The following is a 14,513-nucleotide window of genomic DNA, read 5'->3' on the forward strand; positions in this document are numbered from 1 at the left end:
AGATGTCATCAGTACATCCAGGGCTGAGTGTATTCAGTGTTAAGAGCCATCAGGAGCACAGAGAGTGTGTACAAGTGGCCTCCAGAGCTGACGACAGTTATGAATAATGGACGTAGTTTGTCTGAAGACGCCACCCCCACAAGCAAAAACCTGACTGCTGCCTGTGAAGCCAAGTTCAGTGGGCATATAAGTCAGCGAAAACAAAAATAAGCACTGCCAGTCTCCAGTCCTATCAATGTGGATAGAGGTGCCGTTGCCTGACTGGATCCTTCTCACTCACTGAATGGCTAACAAGAAAATGTGTGTGGGTGTGACCCAGGGGCTTATACTGAATTTACATGCACACACCCACACATACACACTCACACATTCACAAGCATGCATACATGCATGCATGCATGCATGCACGCAAGCACACACGCATTGATGTATACACACAGTAGCTTCCCTGGTCAAATGTGAACTGTTGTCTCTACTTATATATAAAAGGCATTTTTTTCTAATTTCCCTTTCACTGAAGTCACATGTGAAATCCCATATGTGAAGTCAAACCATGCGCTTTTCAGAGAACTTCTGAGGTTAAATTACTTTTACTGTTTTAACTGAGTATGACTCAGGTTGACTTAAGCCCCAGAGAGACTAGCAATGTTCATTACAGGCAACAATATAAAAAGGTTGAACATGCTGATATTTGCTACTGTTAAAATCTATTGTGGAGCTTAAATTGTTAATTTTGTCCTGAGACTAAAGGTCATGGAGTCAATAAAAGCTTATATTATTTGGAAATGCTCACAAATTAGATTTTGATATAGCATCTACACAAGTGGAAGCCGGAGAGTGAGCCAGATTAAAGGTCAGAGTTCACCAAAATATTCTTTATGTATTAGAAATTTATTAGAATTTATTTATTATTTATTAGAAATGTTCATAGAAGATTTTATGGAAGAAAGCTGCTAATTAAAAGGAAATACTTGTCCTCATGATGTTGCTTGAGTAAAGATCAATGGGTGTCTCATAAGACACTATTTTCAAGGGTTCAATATAAACTATGCACCATCCCATGATAATCTGGACAGCACTTGTGATAATATCTTGCCTTATACTAAACAATCTGGGTTTTTTCTACACTTGCCATTATAATCATTGTTTCATATGAAACAAATATAGTTCAAATATAAAAATGGTAAATGTGACATTTGAAAAGAGGAACTCAGTAGTTCACTTAGAGCACAGCATGTGAGCGCAACAACCACATGGTTTAAATTCACTTTTGGGTTTCCAGTTTGACTCTTTTGTAAGGGGGAAAATCTCCCCTCACATACCCTCATTTATTAATTTAAATGACATCATGTGCGTATATCTATCTGTATGTACAATATAAAACAAGACTGATTACAGAATGTACAATACATTGTTCTGTGGCATGGGACTGCTTTCTCACCATGGATAGTTCACTCTGCTTGGTGCTCCCTAGGCTGCATTTTTTTAAATTTTTTTTTTTATTACTAGGGCAAGTCTGCGAAGTTATATCTAGTATTTGCTGCTGTTGACCATTAAAGCTAGATGTGAGCAGAGACTTAACCACTGGTGTGCTGAAGATAAGGACAAAGAAAGAAACCATCAAAGGGATGAGGGACTGCAAAGGCACACTAGATAGGCTACTTGCCCTTTTTTCAGCTACTTTCAATCAAACTGCACTTGGTCTCAGGATGTGACCAAGAAAGGGGTGGGTGGGGTGGAGGGGTTGGCTGATAGCACAGCTCGACCAATAACCAAGCAGTGATTCAGCGAGACAGCGATCGAGTGCCACTCCATTGTTATGGATCAAGTGAGAGTACTGAAAATTATACCACACACACGCTATACAGCTGAAGTCTCTAGAATAATTTTCCTTGCTCCCTTCATTTAGACATGGGAAATGTAAAACTGAATGTCAGAGTCAATTCTTTGTGCCTTAGCTTGAAAATTGATTCAGTACCTTATAGGAGGCTGCAAATACTGGGATCCATCATCTTTGTACATCACACATTCATGGTGACAGATTTTGGTTTCAGTCAGAAATGTAGCAGGTACGTAAAAGAGTAAAAAACAAACAAACTGAACAATAATAACAAATTATAGGGATTTAAAAACAAAACAATAATAATCCATCCTAGGGATTGGTGGCACTTTTTAATATGGATGAATGAACACAGCTGTCTGTCACCCTTTACAACCTGTTCAGAGAAGAGACACAGGAGAACAGAAAGTAAAAAAAAACTAAAAAGTCTAGCTGGTCTACTACTGTAGATGCTTATCCTCTATATTTAAAGTATTGATTTGCTACAGGCCTAATACATACTATTTAATTATTTAGGGAAGATATTTAGGATAAGAAAAGGATATCCATAGGTGTAGATAGGATGTGGGACGGGGTAACAACTCCATTGATTTGATTCTGCTGTCAGTGCTACATCCTTGTACCTGAAGTTTCCCCTGATGGTTGGTAGACGAACAGCAGCAGTTGAGCTGTTGGTAAAGCTGATGAGCCAGCTGAGTCAGTCTGAGGACTGCCTTGGTTTCTCGTGGGTTTGCTATGAGAGCATGAAAAGACCGAGGGCACTGAGGCAGATGATGCACATGCTGCGCACCGTGTCTGTCCACATGGATGGGCACAATTGGTCCAGCCCATGGGAGGCAAAGGGGTTTTGTGGTTTCAGAGCAGGTGCTGGAAGCAGCAATTTTGTAGGTTCAGGGTGACATGAATCAGAAAACCCCAACCCTGCGATCACCAATTGAAAAAAAAAACAGTAGCTCTTACAATTTTACACTTTCTTCCACCTTGTTTCTGCTTTGCTTGTATTCATCTCGTCTTTGCTGACAAGTGAAGCCCAACAGCTGTATGACGCCATTAAGTACTTGGCTCAGAGTTTGGATCCACTTTAATTTCAACGCTTTACTGTTTTCTCTTTTTCATCTTTATCTCTGCTGCATGCCTAACTCTTTGATTTGTTAAATAAATAAATGTTCTAATAGGGGGCTCCTTACTCCTCACTGCACATGCTTCCCTGTGCAAACATGTCTTATTTTCCCTTTTTAATTACGCATTCATTAAAAGTACTTTTAGTTTATGACTCATAGTATTGATTCTTTTAATTACATCCTCTTAATTAGTTGCATTTCTTTGTTTATGGAAGAGTTGTAGTCTTTGGAAGGGGGCTAGGGGGATTTGGACAGGGATGGTAGTCTCACATGGCTGCAGGAAGGGGTTGACTTTCAGTCCTACACAGTCTGAAAGGCCTTGGTCTGGGCGGGCACCATGAGGGTTGGGGGTGTGGGCCCTGACATGTTCCTCGAGTTGTATTTGGGAGTAGCAGGGGGCTCAGGGGTCTTGGGGGGCACCACTGCACTGTAGGCTGGAGGGGACTGGGGGAAACCTGGAGGCTGTCCATTTTCCTTGAGCGCTGCTACAGCAGGTGGGCGAGGACGATGACCACGCTGGGCGCTGTTGTGCACCATGGACTGAGTGGAGGAGGCACCAGAACGTGAACTACCCGAGCGGGATGAGGACAGGGAGTTGGGCTTCACTAGCTTGGCCTTGGGAGCCTCCGCATCCTCCCTGTGGTTAGAAACGCACACACACACAAACCATGATAAAGGTCCACATATTTTATATAATCTGGAAAAGTAAAAATAGAAACGATGAGCACACACATATGCACAATGCAAAACAGAACAATACAGCACCATTTCCTACTACTATCCTAAAGCCGTATTCACATGGGACTAGTTTTATGTGGGGACCTCATGTAATTCATGAGATACCCCCAAGCCCTTGAGTTTTGTGAAACATATTTGCATGGAATAATGAAATCTGCTGAAATGACTACTTCCCAAGATACAACTGTAGAAGGAAAAAAAAAAGTTTTCGCTGATAACACAATGAAAACTTTTTTTTTACAATTCTACTTTTTCCTTTGTTTTTCATGACAGGAGATGAAAAATTAGCACAAAAGAATAGAAACTGTAAACCGCAAAACAGCTTAAAAGAATTCAGTCGAGAGTAGCATTAATCACCAAAACTTTGCTAATCTGTGCAATGACTGTTATCTGGATGGTGTTGTATTGCAGGGGCTCTTTGCAGTTATTATAAATCACTGCTTCACCAGGTCACCAGGGTGTGTGGAGCTTGGAGGTAAGTCAGTAGGTAATATTATGCCATTGATGTAAGGCTTATGATTCTATACAGAAAGTCAGAAATAGAAATCTCACAGCTGTGCACTGCTGGAAACTTGGTACCTCATCAGACACACTAGAGAGGTGTCCGTAAGTCTTGGACGAAAAAAAAAAAATCAAATTTCTAAACTGCATTCAGGTTGGTTTTAAATCTATACCCAAGAGATGTACGTCACTAAAGCTTGTGTCTGGTTGAGCAGATTACTGGAACAGCTTGGAGTCTTAACATGGCATAAAAGCAGAAAACACATAACTACATTATTTACTTGAAACAGTCCCTTAAACAGGCAAAAATATGATAAACTGAAGTGTACTAGTTCGGCAAGGATGCCACACACATCACCACTGGTGTGAACAGCTATGACTATGATCACCATCAATGGTTCACCAAAATAAGTTTGTTTTAAGCAGAACTGCAGGCCAATAAAATGTACTATGAACTGAAGTTATACTCTTTAACACACACATTTCACTGGGGAGCTGAATGTCCATGAAAGTCAGAAAACCTTGTTAAATGAGACAAATGCATTGGGATGTCACCACAACATTGGGACAATAATTATAAATTCTAAGTTATAAGTGTGCAATTACCAAAAATTACCAACAGTGCCATTTTCTTAATCTTAGTGTGAGCCTTTTAAATCTGAATAGCCAAGCCAAGCCAACTTTATTTATATAGCACTTTACAATACAGCAGCCACTGACCAAAGTGCTGGCACAATAATCCCTAAAATAAATATAATAGGGAGTGGGTCTCCTTTCATGGAGGCACCCATGTTGCACTGCCATGTTTCTATAGGGGCCCAGAATGGACAAACCAAAGACTGATTCTATAGAGTGTTTTGTTTGAAGGCGACAGCCACAATACCCTCTGACGTGCCTGTAAACAGGGGTCTGGGGTGTGACGGGTGCTCAGTAGGTTGCATTCTGCAGTCCCACCACTAGATGCCACCATATCTTTTACATGTTACACATTGCACCTTTAAATTTTTACGCTGTGAATAGTCACTCCACTTTACAATAACAATTATTAATAATTTACATACAATTTATAACATCCCATATAATTCCCCAAAATGTATACCCCTGCAAGTCAACATAAATATATAAATATATATAAATATAATTATAAAACAAAGTAAGTTTTTGGCCTCATTACCTTCACTTAGTCAGGTTCTTCTGGCCAAAATAGTGGATCTATAATATAATACTTGCAGCAGAACCTACATCAAATATTAAGGAAAGTGGACTTTGTTTATTATTATTATTGTTCACTTTCTTTGTATTTGATTTTTTTTACTGCTCCACTGATAATTCATCTAAATGATACAAGTGACTTGATTTGCATAAATATATAGTCTATAATACTATCCTACTTGCAAGAAGTTGGGATGCTGCAGCATAGTACCTCCTTAATACCCACCCAGATTTAAACTAATGAACAAATGTTAACCGCAACAAAGCTAACAGAGAGATACAGCGATACAGTGCTGACTCATAGAGGAAGGTAAATAAACATACACACATGAAAACACAAACTAAAACAAGAAATTATTACTAAATGATAAAAAATGAAAAGATAAAATTAAAAAATCAAATAGAATGTGCCAACCTGATCTCATTTGGAGTCTCTTCCTCTTCATACTTCTTTTTCTCTTTCTTCCGGAAGACGAGCCAGATGATTAGTATGACAATGAGGACACCAAGGGATATTCCCACCACTGCACCTGCCACCATTCCCACATCCCTCACATCTGTGAAGAGAAAGCAGAAGGTGAGTCACTTACTATCAAATATTGTTTTCATTCTTAACCTTACAGTCACACATTTCGTGGTTTATGGTCATTTTACTGGAAAAAAACATAAACACTCCAGAGAGATCAAACTTTTCTGCTGAGCTACTAGATGTGCCATTTTCTTGACACATGACCCCAACTGCCCTGCGTCTCTTGGGAAATGTATTAGAGTGACAGTGAACCATAACTGTTGGACAGAGGTGGTGACCACAAGCCACCAGTTTAAGTTTAGTGCAGTCCCTAGTGTTGGAACACGTGGGGAAAAATGGCAAGGGTGAGGGTGTGGGGAGGTAGATAGAAAGTCAGAGAGGGGAATAAAAACATTTCTTGCTGCAGTTTGAAACAATAACCATCAGTCAGTATGGTAGTTTAGTCTGAGATGAGGTTGAGACCCCCCTTTTCTTCCCAAAACTCACGCTGCATTGTGACCTCGATGGTGCAGTTTTCCTCTCCCACATCGTTACTTGCTGTGCACCTGTAGACACCTGTGCTGTCCATGGTGAGATTCCTCAGGGTCACAATCTCTGGGTTCTTGAGATCTGGGGAATAAAAACAAATAATCACTTTATGCAAGTGACTCCTGGAAATTGTTTGATGCATCCCTGCATGTTTTCCATCTTCAGTGTCAATTACATTTACAGCACAGGAAAGAAAATAACAATGCACAGTAAATCATTGCATAAAAAGAGAGAGAGCTGTGGGATGAAGAGAGAAAGAGATGGTGATAGTGTTTGTTTAACAGTGAGCCCCATCACATTGAGGAAGACTTGAAAAGAGTGGGTGGAGTGTGTGTCTGAGAGAGTGATGGAGCCTCACGGCCTCATGGGATATTTAGTCATCCGCACCATGACACCCATGTGATATTACCTTTCACCAGACCCATAAATAATGGCTGCTGACGCTGTGTGTTATCGTCCAATGAAAACTAATTAGACTGAACAGGTGTTGCTCGGTGGAGGTCATTAATTTGAAGGTTTTGTCTGGGCACGTGCCATCACGGATGCAAGTTTAACACCGGAGAGAAAACAGCACCCCAGGGGTGTTTGTGCCAGTTTAGAGAATACACATTTAGGAGAATTGCCCAATCATTAGCTTTTCTGCTACAGACTGTCTCTGTTGCTATTTAGAGGCAGACATGTCTGGTTATGATCCAAGAGGAATACCAGAATCCACACAATGTGCATGAAGTGTGCTTCAGGACTACTACAGAGTCAATGTCTTTATTGGTACAGAATGCAGTGGGAGCTGCCAGTCCAGTTCTGCGCATCACATTTGATTTTCTATGCTTTACACACAACCCAAGAAAACATTCGGTGTGCACTGCCTTCATGTGTGCAGGTATAATTCACTTGAGCCAGGCTGACATTTCAGTGTCACAGACATCTTCATCAGATCATAGTATTAGTCAGGCTTCTTGTGTTTATATAACACATCCCCAACAGAGTATGACTAGAAACCACAGCACTGCTTTCTGTTTGACTGCCGGGGAAAAAAAAATGTAACGTTCATAATGTGGTCCTGGACTGGAATGGGATGGTAGTAGTCTAAAGATAATAGAGGCCTAATAACGACAAGATCAGTCCTTCCAAGTGCCCTTGAGCAAAGCATTGTAACTTTTAATTACTCTAGTGAAGCATCTCAGGAACAGCAGCAGAAGAATGAAGTCAGTACTGTGGAGATTTAGGTGACAGTGTTTAAAGACATATGAATGTGAAGATGGGACGAGGTGACGAAAAGGTGGTGTGCTCAGCAAAACACTTCCCTGTTTAAATGCAGCCTAGAAAAATCGCTAATGTGAAAATGAATCTTCATAACATCTCTCCGCAGAGGACTGGATGGTGAATCAGCACGTCACCGTGGTGCCAATTATTTTTCTTACCTATCAGTGCCAGGTTTGGCAGTTTGCCCAGACTCTTGCCTTTGTCCAGTACTCGCTCCCACTTGTAGCTGATGGGGTCGGAACCATCACTGGACTTACAGCTCAGCTTGACATCACTGCCCTCCAAGAGTTTGCCATCCATCCAGCACCTCGGCTTGGAAGGCTTGACTGTAAGAACACGTGGGAATCAGAAACAGTCTGATACAAACGTGAATCAAATAAGAAAAACACTTATTCTTGCCATATTAGTTCAATTTAAATCACATTGTTTGTCAAGCTATTTAATTTGTGGATTTAGAGTATAGTAGTCTATCCTTGTGTTTATTAATGTATTTATTTATTTTGCAGTTGTTCCACTGACTGTGTGACAATACAGGATATTCTGTAAATTGTTTATATTTGACTCTAAAATTCAAACAAATATCCCAATAAATAAAATAAATGTTCCATTAATTGTTAATAAACGGGTCTGATGATATTTAATTGATCATCGATCTAAATTTCTACAATGGATTTTCTTTGAAATAGAAAATTTACTTAAGCATAAAGTAAGTTATTCTATAATGTAAGGCTAAGTAATAAAAGTGTGACAAAAACTGAACATCAATTATAAAGTTTATTTTGAATGTGTCTATGCATATCCATCACTGGTGTCTGTTTTAACATAGGAAAACTGAATCTACAGTATCTTGGTATCACTGTCATAGGGAATGGATCAATGTGACCCCAAAGCTGGCCCGGAATGCTTGTGGTAACATGTTCTACACAGGTCAAAGGTTTTGGTCATAGTCCAGCAGCTGGAGTTGAGAATGTCCTCCTGTAAAAACGAGTCCATACGTTGTTTGGCCCGGCAGCTTATTAGGACCAACATTATGTGTTATAATTGGGTGAGCTCTAATGACCAGTGTAATTATGACACAAGCAAAGGAGGAAGTTAGGCCATACAGGGTTAACAGGAGGCTAAACTGAGTTTATGATTGTTTCCATGACAATGACACTCCGGCACACTTGAAAGTGGTATTGTGGTATGAAGCATATGATTCCAACAGTTATGACAAAGATTGGGTTAAGCATGCTGCTGAAGGATCCTACGGATCATGTTCTAAGGCAGGGACAAACAACCTATGCAGTTGCCGAGGTCGGAGGATCTGTTACTGGGGACAGAGCCTGCTGAAACATGTACAGATACTGTGTTTAGATACATGGCAACGGGCACTGCAAAGCTATAAAAGGAAACAGAACACTGATTTCCCTCCCAAGTGACACATTATTAGATCAGTGGTGAGCTAAATTTAAACATCTATTTTGTATTTTGTTACACCGTCAACTTTTGTGTATTTGAAAGTTGCTGCTCGCAATCATAGTTGCAGTATAAGTAATACTTAACGCTAAGATGTAGTGACTTAGAAGTATTCAGTACATAAATCCAGATAGCTTATGTGTGTATCTAACCCTCCATTTCTTCATCCCCTGCTCTCAGAAGCAGAGCGCACTCTGCTCACGCACTCAGTAAAGAATATAATAAGAGGAGCTGAATGGGCACCACTGCTTCATCTGTGCATCTTGGAGCTCTGTCAGGGTCAGTTAAGCCTAACTGCAGAAGAAGCAGTTTAAGCACATAACACACACACACACACACAAAAATGCAAACCAACCCATACTTGCAAGCAGCTGGGCACAAATATGCAGGGTTGCACATGCAGAACCACTGGAGGCATTCATAAACCCGTGGTGTGCACACAAATGCATACAATCGCACACTGTCTCACGCCAAAGCCAGCTACCAGCGCGACTGCCAAGCTATTATCTTGGAAAAATGCAAATGTTCGTCTCTCTCCAAATCGAAAGTGTCACTGCAAAGCTGAGGGCAATTTGTAAAAAATTGAGGCACTAACTCACTGAAATGTCTTTATGGAAGAGAGAAGAGAGTGAGAGCGAGAGGATTAACAGACTGTTCCATTAGAAAACCAATAACCACGGGTTGGACTAATCTCCCATGATGTTTTAATAAATCGTCTGCAGTTCTGACATTGAGAACGATCTTACTCCTCCCGCCGGACTTTGTGGCACAGCCGCTCCCTTTTCGCTGTCTGTCCTTCAGAGTTGTTTAGCTATTTGAGTTATGCAGACAGAGACGCATATTACCACTGAGCTGGTTGTAAAGCTAAGCCATTTATAACCATCTGCATATTGGGCAAAAGAGGGAAACAAAAAGAATGAAAAGACGGGGGATTAAATTTACATCATGACTTTGGTCTGGCTTATGAGGCCAAAACAGGCTTTTTCTATAGTTTCCAGAGCTATGACATGACTTGTAAAAATAATTTTCCTAAGTAGCTTATCTGTAGCAGATAGATGGCAGTGGACTTTTTAAATGTAATTTTTAAACACTAAATTTGATTACACGTTGTACCCCAAATTTATTCTCAGTTTTTTTCATAGATTTCATAGAGGACAGAGATGTGTAATAGAATTCAACTTTATTTGTCCATGTAACTCAGTGAAACTTAATGAATCACTTCTGTACTGTTCCAGACCCATCGCATGTCTGGTCTCACCCCATCAGCAAACCAATCTAAACGAACCCAAACAGCATGAGCAAAATCAAATCACACTGTCTGAATCAAATTGAATCATTAGATCAGTCAGCATGACAGAGGAAATGTGCCAGGCTAATGATCCAGTGATTAGCACTGTGTGTGAGAGAAAGGCTGTGTGTGTGTGTCCATTTTTCCATGTACAAATGGATTTGTGTGTCTTCATAACTTTTGGAATGTGTGCAGACATACACCTGTGCGCGTCTGCAGCATGTCTATGAGTGTGTGTGTGGGTGTGTGTGTGTGTATTGTCTGAGGACACTCACCCAATACAATGAGGTTGACCTGGCTCCAGTGATATTTTCCCCCAGTCTTGACTTTACAGTAGTATTCCCCAGAGTCGGTCAGCAGCAGGTCACTGATTAGCAGTGAGGCGTCTCCACCCAGGTACTCCCCAGCAAAGGACAGGCGGCTGGCCTCAGTGCCTGTGGCCTCATTGGTATACACCTGGCCCCCAAAGAAGGTAATGATCTAGACATGGACAAGAGCAAAGTTAGAATTTTATTCTAACGTTGGTTATTGCTGTCTGATGTGTTCTTGAGAGTAAATGTTCTTATACTTTCTCTTCCACGTGTTAAATAAACTCAATTGTTAATGATGCGAATATTGATCTAATTAACACGACCAATCCTGAAATAAAGCTTTCATATGACTTAACAACAGGCCTGGCTAAGATCATTTCTACATCCCAACAGTAATACCTTTCATGTATCTGCCTGGTAGCATGCCATTAACATTTACTATTACATAACCCAAATGATAGTTTATGCACAGCACAGATATATCCACATAGTCTGGGTGCACGTCCTGAGAAAAAACATAATACTGGCCCTCATGAGTAACATTGTTAACGATCACTTCTTAATTATCACTTGGGAAATAATATTTTACAAATGAATGCCTTTGCTGGAATGCCAGTATCCTGCCAGTGTTCATTTGCTGATTATGTTTGAGCTCTGTTATCTCCTTACGCTGTTTCTACAAGCGGAGCTGTCAAATTGACCAAATAAAAATCTATTCTGAGGCCAAGCTAAAAAATGTAAGTACCCACGGTGGCACTGATGTGATGTTAATGCTCTGGCTAGAAAATTACACCAATGTCTCATACCCATCATAGTGAAAGTAATAGTAACCTATTCTACACAGTATGTTCAAACAATAAATTATATTACTATGTACTGCTGCCAAAGAGGTTTTTTACTAAGGTATTTTGTTTTTAGTCAAAGTCCAATAACAATGAGAGCATTTCATTAAAAAAGGGAATGTTTGATAATTAAAACTATAATGAATCACATTAAAATAATGAAAGTTACATATTAAAGGTAGGCTGGCCAGCAGGACCCACGCCTTTCTTAGTGAAAGAATGTGGGTCTGGAACCACTGCCATAGAGAGGCCTCAAAAGAGCCGGGCCAATCACAGCCGTTTATCTTATTCTTTTCTTAAAATGGTACATTTTCTCGGTTTCCTATGTTTTACTGTGAGTAAAATATGGGTTTATATATTTTGCAAATAATTGCATTTGATTTTTAAACTTTTTTGGAATTGGGCTTGTATTAAGCATATAGGTATATGCATTATGACATCTGGGCTTTTTCTTTTTGGTATATATGTAGTTATTTAATTTTTGTGTCTTGCTTATTAGAGAGCTTTTTTTTTTTTTTATCTATTTCACAAAACAAATAAAATAATCATAAAAGAACCAATGATCAGATGGAGCTATCTTTATCACAGCAGGCTCGTATGAAAAAGAGTAGAATTTGCAAATGAAACAATACTTTCTTTTTTCTATTTTTAGCACAAGGTTCATTTCAGAATGTTATCAAAGTCAAAAAAATCATATGATCTGAAACTTCACTGTAGACGTGTAACATCTGTAAACCTACACACGAACGCTGTTGTTTTCTCTTTTCTGGATGTTCAGATTTTTGCTTATTTCTATCTTCTTGTTCCTTTTTGCCTCTCTCTCTCTCTCTCTCTCTCTCTCTCTCTCTCACAATTTCTCTCTTGCTTGATCCACATACACAAACACAAACACAAACAAACACAGCTGTCACAGTGGCCTATTACTCAGGGCAAGTGAGAGCCTGCAGATGGGGACTGCTAAATGCCGGTGCCACAGTACATCAGTGCCTATGAAACAGGGGCACCTGCTGTGATTACAGGTGACAACTGGCTATTTACACACACACGCACACACACGCACACACACACACACACACACACACACACACACAGGTAACTTCTAAGCAAACATGTAGAGTACAAACACACTATGAATACAAACATAAAAATTACAGCTACAGGTACAAAGCAACATGGCCCTGGCATCTAAATAAATTAGGATGTATTTTAAAAACATCTGCCTATGAGCACAGTGCTGCTGCTGCTGCTATCATAAGCTCTGGACATGTATTGCTTACATGTATGCATATGTGCTCCAGAACCAGAAATCTGGGCGTATGGGAAAAGCATCAGATTCTCATTTAAGTATCTGTAATTGTTCTTGCTAAATCTGCTGTCTATAATTATATTTAATGAATATATCTTTAAATTATCCATTAGTATAGTGGATGCAGATGAAGACCAATTCACATTTTACTACTGTTTCTGAGACTTCACTTTTGTACTCTACTATTCATGAATATTAATCAGCTCTGTGTGCAACAATTATCCTGGTAATGAAAGTACGTTAAAACTCGGATGCTGGAGGGGCAAAGATTTTGCACTGAACTGCAGAGCACACAGGAAGTCCTACCTAAAATCACACTGCTGCTGGTGTATTTTCCAACAAAGGAAGGTGATTTGTAAAAAGTTAAGATTTTCAGCTTTGGAATTGGATTTTAGTAAAGTTCATCCAATGCCCTTCAATGTCCCTAAAATATATCGCCTGTATGTTTGTTAAGAGAGGCTAAATGTTGACAAGATGCTCTTCCCCTCTCAGCACGGCCTTCTAGCAGAACAAAAGAATCCTTTATTCATTCAGCTACAGGCACAGTCTCTTTCCTAATCAAATTTTCAGACGTTTGATTTTAATTAATGGTGCCTTCAATGTTATTTTCCTGTTAAATATTCATGACAATGTGGCAGCGCCCCCAAATCATCAAAGCGTAAGACACTTGTTTTCCCCTTTCTGTCATTCCTAACCCCTGTTTCTGCTCCACACCCCCCTTTCTTTTCTGTCTTCCAGTGTTACAGTTGTCTGTTCTAACCAACACATCAGTGCACGAACAATTGTCTTCCAAAGAGAGAGGAAATCTATTTCCTCCAACACAGAGCTGGTGAGATTATAAGCTCTGTTGTCATACACTGTGTTGGTCGAAGAACAATTGAGTACTACTGGTGAATTGGTGTCAAAATCTCCTCAGAGACACACAAAGACAAGCTAAGGCTATTTAAAGGGTTTTATACAGGTGATGCTTAAATTAGAACAGAATAGCTGTGCTGCTCACAGTGCCATTTCTCTGATTTCATGTTTTCTGTTTCTAGCTTTCAGTTGGACACATCCTAATTGCTAATATGAAATAAATAAAATAAAAATAACTGTATAGCTGATGCTTCATATGCTAAGCCTTAAAATCATTAGACACAGATATATAACACACAAAGAAAGCAGAGCCCATTTTGCAGTATAGACTATTCACAGACCAAACATTTTAGAAACAGTGTGTCTTCCTCAGAGCTTATAAAGGAGTGTGTGCACAGTCTTGGTCCTACCACAGCTGTTGTGTGTTGGTTAAACAGTGTGCAGTAAAAATCTCTAGAGAACCTGGAGTCACTGCTGAAGTTTTTTGGGGGGAGAAATACTGCAGTATGATTCAGTCTTTTACAGTAGCTAATGTTAACAAGCTGGTTTAACATCCCAGTTCTTCATTAACAGTATTAGTTATGTAATATTACATATGCTAATGAGCTAACAGCCTCCTCTCAAGTGAAAAACAACTAAAACCAAAGTGTTTGTGGTGCTGAAAGTTACAGGTGCTGAAAGTCTGTAAATTGAAAATCAATTCAGGCTGTTCTGTGCATAC

General features: G+C 39.7%; 1 protein-coding gene across 2 annotated transcripts in view; it reads right to left on the reverse strand.

Annotated features, from left to right (window-relative positions):
• Positions 1-1,681: 1,681 nt before the first annotated feature.
• clmpb (CXADR like membrane protein b) overlaps positions 1,682-14,513 on the reverse strand; it is a 59,008-nt gene continuing 46,176 nt past the window's right edge. For both annotated transcript variants that reach the window (XM_026299053.2, XM_026299054.1), the window contains exons 3-7: positions 10,754-10,958; positions 7,891-8,058; positions 6,428-6,550; positions 5,828-5,969; positions 1,682-3,598 (exon numbers count right to left, since the gene is read on the reverse strand). In XM_026299053.2, coding sequence (XP_026154838.1) covers positions 3,262-3,598; positions 5,828-5,969; positions 6,428-6,550; positions 7,891-8,058; positions 10,754-10,958 — 975 coding nt within the window. In that variant the 3' untranslated portion in view covers positions 1,682-3,261. The remainder of the gene's footprint in view (positions 3,599-5,827; positions 5,970-6,427; positions 6,551-7,890; positions 8,059-10,753; positions 10,959-14,513) is intronic.

Source organism: Mastacembelus armatus, chromosome 13 (genome assembly GCF_900324485.2).
Source record: "Mastacembelus armatus chromosome 13, fMasArm1.2, whole genome shotgun sequence".
Lineage (NCBI taxonomy): Eukaryota > Metazoa > Chordata > Actinopteri > Synbranchiformes > Mastacembelidae > Mastacembelus > Mastacembelus armatus.